The sequence below is a fragment of the Cynoglossus semilaevis genome, chromosome 5 (assembly GCF_000523025.1).
Source record: "Cynoglossus semilaevis isolate Cse_v1.0 chromosome 5, Cse_v1.0, whole genome shotgun sequence".
Taxonomy (NCBI): domain Eukaryota; kingdom Metazoa; phylum Chordata; class Actinopteri; order Pleuronectiformes; family Cynoglossidae; genus Cynoglossus; species Cynoglossus semilaevis.
In genome coordinates, this window is record NC_024311.1 from 10089580 (window position 1) to 10099477 (window position 9898).

The following is a 9898-nucleotide window of genomic DNA, read 5'->3' on the forward strand; positions in this document are numbered from 1 at the left end:
TTATAGAAAACAGGGAGGGGGGAGTCAGTGTGAGGAGGGTGAGTCATGTATCGACTGAACTGTTACTACAAACACACACTCACACACAAATATGTGCCTGTAGATAAATATAGACTATTTTATTTTAATTCTCTTTTCTCCACGGCTCCACCTCTGGTTGACTTTAGTCACTGCTGTATTTGTGGCTTCATTTAATGTTTTTAGCCATTAAAATAAATGTTGTATCAACGGGGAAACTACAACACACAGCTGATGTAGCAGCAGTTGACATGCTAACATGTTCACGTTCCACAGAACAGAGTGGAGCAAAATGTTAGAGTAAAAAAAAATCAATTTATATATTATTTTATAATATATATAATTATGTACATATATGTCCTAGTGAGAGCCTGTGAAACGGCATCATCTGATTGGTCAGAGCTGCTCTGAGGCTGTGCTGTCATTTAACATATTGGTTTTAACCAGAATATGCTTAGCTTTAAGCAAAATGGGCTTTAGGGAGCAGGCTGCTAAACACCGCACCATCTGCACAAGAGGTGAGCTGTGTGTGTGCACGTGTGTGTGCTAGGCAGCTAACTCTAGTATGATGTGCTTCCCAGATTGGTTTTAATGCGGATTAGAGTTTTGGCCATTCCTCTCTCCTTACTGTCTGCTGCCTTCATGTCAGGCTACACACACACACACACACACACACACACACACACACACATGGACCTTCAGTCATCAGTCAGTGACTTTCTCTGTCTTTCTGGTTAATTCTTCAATCATCATGAATTTATTCTTTGACAAACGCAGCCAATCCAGTCGCAGCTAAACCAATACTTTCATGATGAAATATGACACAATAAAATCTTATGACCCCAAACTGGTAGCAGTGGAGACGGGGAGATAAACTAGGTCCCAAACAGATGGGCTCCTCACAGCTCTGTGTGTCTGTGTGTCTGTGTGTGTGTGTGTTGGACGTTTTTACTGTCCAACTGTTTCCATTAGGTCAAAGACAAACAGAGAGACAGTCCTTTGTCTTTTCAGTGTCCACTTGTGCTGAGAGATACTTCAAATAAAACCATACCTGTGTACTACATACAGTATGTGTGTATTTACTCTCTCTTTATAGCTCTCTGTGGTTCTGGTGTGTACTTGTGTGTACTACTACTACTACTACTGCACTCTGTCTGGAACTTCCTGTTCCTGTAGTACATCAACAACAACAACAACAGCAACCTGTGTGTGTGATGTGGTTCCTACATGGTTTCTTGGGGGGCAGAGCCAGCTGGGGGTTCAGGTATGGACTGTTGTCAGCATCTATCCTGCGCTTGTACTTCTGTCTCCCACCACGTACCCTGTCCAGACGAACACCTGGAACAAAAAAAACATCAATGAGTCAGTCGGTCTGACAGAACAACAACAGCAACAACAGCAACAACAACAACAACAACAACAGCAACAACGACGACGAGCTGTGCCTCAGCCTCTGGGTCACAGTGGAACGTTTCGTGAGTGATGTCACTGACCTCTGTGAACTCACGCTACATGACGAAGGTTCTGGGTTGGGTCTCCAGTGAACTGACACCAACTTGTCTGTGTTTATGGTCTGTCTTTTCACTGGAAACTCTTAGAGAACCAAAGTCACATGGTCTGACGTTCTACATATCCTTCTGGAATGTTCAATTGTTTTCTTCCTCTGGTCCAATCTCCGTGTCTCTCTTTGTCTTGTTAATTAATTGACATAAAGGAATTCTCCTTCAATCAGCCTAATTCATCACGTTACCATGGTTACCGCTAGAAGATGGATAAAGAACACAGAGGTGTGCTGGGCCTCAAAGGAACAACTTGAATCTCAAAATCAACTCCTCTGGAATGTTCTTTAGAATTGTTTGTTAGACCTCAGGAAGTCTGACTACGTTACTGCATCCACTAAGTACAGGGCAGGACTAAAGTAACATATACTCCAACATATACTCCAACATATACTCCAACATATACTCTAACATCTTTTTTTAGTTTTCATAACCATGTGCTTTCACAAATCAGTTTGTTTTGAATTTACAGAAACAGTGACATAGTTTGTGTTTTCAGTAGGCAGTTTAGTCCATTGTACATGAGGTACTGCAATACTCCACGTAAGCCTGTGTGTGTGTGAGTGTTAGAAAACAAGAGAACAGACATGGGTTCTGCCAATGTCAGATCGACTGGGAGAAATCTGCTGCAGCAGCAGCTTGTTGACAGTGTGTGTGTGTGTGTGTGTGTGTGTGTTCACTGCGTGTTTGTGTGATGATCCTTCCTGTGCTGTGGTCCAGGTGAGTGCAGCTTTAATCATCAAATCCCAGTGAAGACTAAGCAGAGTCACAGGTTTTAGGGTGGGGGTCTGCTCCGACCACAGCTCAGTACAGACACCGGGTCATGTGAAGGTGGTTGGTCTAAAGAACCCTGAGTCCATCACGTCCAGGCTGTTTGTTCCTGACTTCATCACAGGAACAAACAGCAGCCTGTTCTCTGAGGTTCTACTCTGAGGTTCTACTCTGAGGTTCTCATATTGATGTTTGAGTGGGTGGAGAGCTGCAGGTATGGAGGAGGTCAGATGACCACAGAGACACTGAGTCCAGGAGGACGATGGATGAAAGTGAGGAGCACAAACGGAGGAGAAATACAGAGTGGGAGAAGCAGACAAGAATGAATGGAGGCAGAAAGCAGGTCCCTGACCAGGCTGAGGGGTGAGGGCGTGGACCCCGCCCCCATCAATAATAACCTCCACCCTCCTCCCCTCTCCTCTCCTCTCATACACATTCTGCTTATTTAACCATCCTCCCCCTGCCCTCCTTCCTCTCCTGGTCTCTGTGGCTCCTACAAATCAATCTCTCCTCCCTCCCTCGTACTTTCCCCTGCCGCCCCTCACCCACTACACCTCTCCTCTGTCTCACTACGGGCTGTCGTCTTCATCCTTCAACATTTTTCTCAATCGCTTCATTGGATGCAGTGGGAGAGGGAATATGGGAGGAAAACCAGAGGTGGGAGGGAAGGAGAGGCAGGGGCAACGAGAGAGGGTAAAACCAGGAGGGGGCGTAATTAATACATCAGTTTAGGATCAAACACATCTGATTATCACTGTCATTACTATCATTAGTCATCATTAGTAGTAGTACTAGTGGTAGTAGATGTAGTGGTGGTAGTTGGTTTGAAATCAATAAATAAATATTACCAGATTATAATTGTAGTGTTTGGACAATATCAGCATATTGGATATCAGCAGAAGGTTAATATCGGACATCCCTAGAATTTATTTTTACTCTATTTTATTTTGTGTTTTCATGAGTGTGTGTGTGTTCTTAAGGATGAACCATCAGAGGAAAGACCAGACAACAACAACGTTAAATCTACATTGTTGTACTTGTCGTAGTACGTGTTCTGTGTTCTTGTGGTGATGAGATGATGTACATCAGTGACTCCCCTCCTCCCCTGCCCCCCCCTTGTTTTAAGGGTTCTGATGGTGGTGTAAACAATGAACAGAGATAAAGATGGGGGGAGTGACCTTTTCCCTTACCCTCCCTCAGCATCCCCACAGTCAGACACTTCATGAAGCGGCAGGCCTGGCAGGACTTGCGCCTCCTCTTGGTGATCTCACACTCGTTGGTGGCTGGACAGCTGTACTCGATGTTCCCTGCGACACGGAGACATGTTGGGAGAAGACACAGAAATGTCTCATTTTAGAAGCATATTTAAAAAAAGACAGCTTTTAGAAACAACGTCAGCTTTTGTCAAAGACGACTGTGGACTAGTGGGTCAGACAAGACCACACCAGGTGTTACACAAACCAGCGGAACTTTAATTACTACAGTCGTCTACAGTCGTACAGCTCCCACTGAAACAATCAGGAACAGTGAGTATTGACTCCTGCTGTGGAGAGGAAGCCTCTCATTACCAGCTGATTAAGAGGCCAGTTAGCCAGAGAGAGGCTAAATGCACAAACACTGGCTAATGGCTAACAAGACCCTCGTTAATCTACTTCATTAGCTCAAGTCAAGGCAACACAATCTGCAGGACACACACAATCTGACTGAAGACACACAACACACACACTCACCCTTCGAAGATGATTCTAAACTGACTGAGGATGTAAGAGTTAATGAACCTGAGGTTTATCAGTGCAGAGCTGCTAATGAAGATGTAAGAGTTAATGAACCTGAGAAGGTTTATCAGTGCAGAGCTGCTAATGATAGCTGCTAATGATAGCTGCTAATGATAGCTGCTAATGATAGCTGCTAATGATAGCTGCTAATGATAGCTGCTAATGATAGCTGCTAATGATAGCTGCTAACTGTCAAAGATAGACATCTGTGACCAACCGTTGGGTCGCAACCCAGCCTCTGACAAACTGAGTTTCTAACTGTTTTTCTAGACTGAATTCTTTTCCTGTTTCTGTCAGACTCCAGGACATAAAGATGGGTCAGATGTCACTGCTGCTGCTCTGTACCAGCTTAAGTTAAAATGTTCTAAAACAAAAGGGAAACAAAAGTCCTGGGTTGTGTTTCCATCAGAGAACTCTGGGCAATGACCTTTGACACCAGGCCATGACCTGCGTCTCTGTCTGGTCTTAGGACTAAAAATAAAAAACCCAGATGGTTCTGGATCAGAGTTTCATTCACGTGTGGTTAAAATCTGGTTAAAGGTCAAAGGTCACACAGCTCAACACTGGACAAGGATATGCTGACCAAACTGGTCCCAGCTGTTGGAGACCAGTCTTCACTGGTTTTAGTCACTGACACCAGACACACACTAACCAGTTCCACCAGGTGTCAGCAGTCTGAACTAACGTTCTGTCCATCTGTGGTCCGACTCCTCTCTTCTTCTGGTTCTTCGTCTCTGATCCACACTCTGCCTCCCACTCTCTCCCCTTTATTCCTCCCTCTCTCTCAATAAGAAAGTGATAGATGCTGGTTGTCAGGTGTGGCTGGACTGGTGCCACAGAAACAGCAGCTCACACACACACACTTCATATCTAAACAGGTGTACACCTTTCACCTCCCCCACATCCCCCCTCTCTGTGGCACTCTCTCTGTCCAGCTGGAGGTGTTTTTTGTGATTACCTGCAGTTTTATTGGCTAATGGGTTGAAACATACCAATATGGCGGCTGCTGCCCATCTGAGGCCGTCCGACACTTCCCAGCCAACACACACACAAACAGACACACACAGTCTGACACACAACCGCAGGCCTGTGTAAAAGGATGCACAGCCAACCAACGATTCTTTCCTTTGTCAATAACCCCAATCCTCCCACCCCTCTGGGTACACACACACACACACACACACACTCAGCCAGTCTGTGTGTGTGTGTGTGAGCCTGGCTCCTGTTGTAGCCAAAGATAATGTCATGGTCCAGTTGTCTCTCAGGTCCAAAGCCTGTTCAGACCAACACTTGTACTGAGGCGTCAACATTAAATAACAGTGGACGTGGTTGGTCTGATCTGTCACCTCCACCAACTCCAGTACACACTGGAGCATCTGTCACCTCCACCAACTCCAGTACAGAAGTGTGTGTGTGTGTGTGTGTCAGTGTCTTCCTCAGGATGCTCGTCCTGATCTTATCTAACGTTAGCACACACAGGTCATCTTTACATGGTGTGGATGTAAGACCCCCCCCCTCCAAATAAACCCATTCATCCTGCCTTGTCTCCAGGGCTTTGAGGAGAAAGCAGCTTATCAAGGAGGCAGCGACGGATGGGAGGGCAAACGGAACGGCAGGCGGATGAATCCTGTCTGATATGACTGACTGACTCCACGGATCAATTGCTGCCTGGCTGGCTGGGGGGGGGGTCACTGAATGACTGACAAGTGATGGGCCGGTTAGTTATAAAGGGAGAACAAGAATGGACCAGGTCAGTTTTACTTGTGACTCCACTCTGACCACAGGGTCTGGGCTACATGGCGTGGGTCACAGGGTCTGGGTCACATCCTGGAATTTGAATACAATTTGACATTGGGGGGGTGTCACACCCTGGAAAGTTCCATCACATGGTCACATGTCGAGACATTGATGCCCCCCCACATCAGGGGTTCTTTGTCCAAAGACTTGTCCAACCTCCTGGACCAGTTATGACCCAACAGTCAAGTGGACTGGGTTTCTCTCTCTGGACCCCTGACCTCTGGGTTGGCATCTGACCTTCTGTTGATGCTATACTTCACCTTTAGACACCAAGGTTATATTTAACACTCCTCATTAGTTAGATGTGGTAACACACACATTCTCTCTACTGTTGTTGTTGTTGAGAAGGAGGTCAAGGTCAAAGGTGAGGGGGTGTCTGCTACAGTGTAAAGACCGCAGGCACAGGGAATAAATGTTGCAGGACAGGAAAAAGACTTGGAGCGTCCTGCTGGCTCACTTAGCAGACAGAGGACAAGGTGTGCCACATAAGAATCTGGGTTCAGGTTTAGCCTGAGGCCGAGGCCGTATGTCCTGGTTCTATCATGGAGGTGCACGTGTCGGAGAAGAAAACCCTCTGTGCACGTCATTAGATGAACACAGAGTGAGCTGCCGTTACAGACTTCAACGTTCTCTGGCCTTTAAGGTGACATTCTCTGTAGTTCCTGTAGGGGGCAAAGGAGAGGGGGCAAACATTTCTGTCTGTGAGTGGAAGAGTGATGGAGGCAGTCTCAGGAAATAAAGATAAAACCTGAGGATACCAGCAGGACTCTGGGACAGCGCTGGGTCCAAACCAGCTGGTCACTTCACACCAAACAGGCATCAGAGCTAACACTAGCTACAACAGTCCTGGTACAAACACCAGCGCTAACGTTAGCTACAATAAAAATGATTTAAATGTTAAATATAGAAGCAGTAATTGTACTGTGAGTTTGTGTTTTTGCGTAGTGGACAGATGTCTAACTAACCTGGAGTCACCTTGTCACCTGAAAACCTCTGACAGAAATTAAATATTTAGATAAAAAGTGAAAAGACCAGACCAAACTGAAACATGATGAATGAACTAATCAGGTCAAAGCAGAAGCCAACCTTGGATGGTGCGTTTGAAGAAGGCCTTGCAGGCCTCACAGGACGCCACTCCATAGTGGTATCCTGACGCGATGTCTCCACAGACCAGACAAAGCCTCTTAGGCATTGAATTCAGCATGTACTCGCATTTGATCTGAGACTCTTCCCCGATCGTTGACGAACAGTCCTCGTAACGCTTTGATCCGGGACCACCGGCCGGGCCCAGGGGGGCAGCGTTGGAGCCATAAAGACTTGGGGAGTCCAGGCCGTTGGGGTGGCCGTTCATGGTGGACGAGTACGAGCCTGAGGCGTCGCTGGAGCCACCAGGTGAGTGATGGTTTAGACTGTCAGTCAAGGAGGCAGGACTAGATGGTTCAGTCTTTATATAGGAGGATGGACAGTTGGACTCTAGGTGGCGCTCCTTACCGGACATTCTGCAGAGAAGCCTGGAACAAAAGAAGAGAAAGCAGAAGAGTGTTACATGTCTGGACATGAGAAGGAAGAAGAGCGAAGTGAGGCGGACGAAAAGTTTGAAAACTAAATATTTAAAAACATCTCTTCTAGTTCAACACCATCAGTGGGTATGACCGTGTTAGATGACCACTTCCTGTCTCAGTTCAGTCCTCACTGTAAAATAAACATAAAATCTTGAAGACACATTTCTTTATCCTCTGAACTCTTCACTCCTACAAACACGAAGGAGAGCTTGTGGTAGTTAAAGAGGATGGACACAGGATGGGACGGTGTTTGGGTGGCTGGCGGGGTGGAGGAGGACAGTCAACCTCCGTCTGCTGCTGCACCAACACATGCTCAGGCTCAATGGTCATCCGTCAACAGCCAGTCAATAACAGTTTGTTCTACATGAAGGTAATCATTAAGTAGACCCTCTGCCACTCAATCATCCAGGACACACACACAGACACACACACACACACACACACGCTAGGTGAGGTTTAGATGACGTTATTTGAAATTAAAATAAATCCAGCTCAGAAAACCTTTGTCCTCCTCTCTGGTCCATTCTCTTGGACAGCGTTAATTTATCAGTGTTTCACATATTTTTATCAAAAGTAGAAATGAAGAGTTTGAGAAAAAAGAAAAATCCTCCCCCTCCCTCCCCCCTTTGTCTTTCCCTCCATTGTTAGAAGCCTGAGACACAAACAGGTTTTTAATTTAAAGGCAGGACGCTCGGCTAACAGAGCGCCCTCTAAAGTCCAGTGGCTGTGCAGAAGATCTCTGTCCAACAGGGAGCAGTAGAACAGACAGAGAATGGAGGTCCTGTTAGAGGGTACGCAGAGGGGAGATGGGGGAGGTTAGGAGGGATTAGGACTGAAACAAACACAAGACAGAGGTCGACGAAGGTCAACGAAGGTCAGTGGTGAACGATCTGGACGGTCGGCTTTGTTTCAGTACTAATTATTAATATATAATCAATTATTTGTTGTTAAAGAAAAGTAATATTTGAAGATGTATTTCAGAAGAGTAAAATACAAACCAGTGATTAAACAACATGTCATATTTACTGGTGTAAAAAAGTGAAGAATATTTGGAGTAAAATCAAAGTGAATTAAACCTCAGGGTAAATGTCAACATAGAAAAAGGAAGAAAAACCTCTTCATTGTCCTGAAGAGAACAGCAGAGGTCACTCAGGGTCAAAGGTCAACGACCTGCTGCAGTCTCTTCATTTCATAAACCTTCCTTTGATAAAGTAAAATGACATTTATACTGTGTGACTTTGGCCTTTCATTAAATATATTTGAATTCTCTGCTCGCCCTTTCAGTAATAACGTGGAGTCCTCACGCTCTGCTGTAATTGGTAGTTGGCCACAGACCACAGTGGGGTGTATTAAACCCTGCTGAAGCCCAGCTTCAATCAGAGTCAATAGGACAGCCCCGTGTAGGGTCCCTCCTACATGTGGGACCTGTGGGGGGGGGTATATTTAAACTCCAAGAGCACAGAACAGAAGAAGGACAACAGTGACACAGAACTGTTTATGAGGAGCGACAGATCAACGGAGAGTGGAGCAGTTTCTGATGATGAGGATGATGAAGATGAGGATGATCTACTGTTTTCTCTCCCTTCTTCATTCTGCACTGCCCTACCTCCTCCCCACTCCCACTCCTGTGTACAATCAGGTCAAAGGTTTTAGGAGCTAAAGAACCTCAGGTGTTTCTCCTTTTCCTCCTGCTCCTCCTTGTCACATCGTCGTCCATCTCTTTTCTTCTCTCCTTAACTCCTCTTCATTTTTTCCTTCATCTCCTTTACAGCACTCCCCCCCTTTCTCTCTCTCTCTGTGCTTATTAATAAAAAAACTGATGGCGGTCCAATGGGGAGGAAAAAGAGAATAAAAGGCAGACATGTGTGCAGAGCAGAGCAGAGGAAAGAAGATTAAGAAATCACAGCCAGCGCCTGTTTCCACTGAGAGGCTGAATGCATTTATGTATGTATGTTATCAGTGTAATTATGGGGCTGCGCAGCCACAGCTCAGCAGTCTTATTGTTGCGCTGCTCTTCAGATGGGTGAGGACAGACGGGGGAGTCAAGCAATTTCATCTTTTTCTTTTTTAATTCCTCCTATATTTTAGTCTTTAAAGAGATCTGAGGAAGAAAGCCTGGAGTGGACCAAGATCTTCTTCTTCTTCTTCACTCAAGTGTTAGCGGAGTGGTGCTGTACGGGGGTCGGGGAGGGTCTTTCACTTCGTTCCGTCACACAAGATTTTACCTAGTCTACCTTTGTTTAGTTTGACGGTTATATATATTATTAAATATATTATTTATATAAATTTTTATAAATATATTATATTCTTTTGGTTTGATGGTCAAATATATTTACTATTAGTTTAGTTTGACGGCCTGTTGTTACAGCGGTGCTGCTCACTGACTGAGTAGTGTAGTGTACAGTATACACACACA

At 45.4% G+C, this 9898-nt stretch overlaps 1 protein-coding gene across 2 annotated transcripts in view; it reads right to left on the bottom strand.

Moving 5' to 3' along the window:
- Nucleotides 1-9898, bottom strand: part of esrrga (estrogen-related receptor gamma a) — a 29640-nt gene that overhangs the window by 10368 nt on the left and 9374 nt on the right. The window contains exons 3-5 of one of the 2 annotated variants that reach the window (XM_025055720.1): nucleotides 7007-7431; nucleotides 3539-3655; nucleotides 1246-1356 (exon numbers count right to left, since the gene is read on the bottom strand). In XM_025055720.1, the coding sequence (XP_024911488.1) occupies nucleotides 1246-1356; nucleotides 3539-3655; nucleotides 7007-7431 (653 nt within the window). Of the gene's footprint in view, nucleotides 1-1245; nucleotides 1357-3526; nucleotides 3656-7006; nucleotides 7432-9898 lie in introns of both variants that reach the window. The other variant, XM_025055719.1, reaches the window with a different exon arrangement.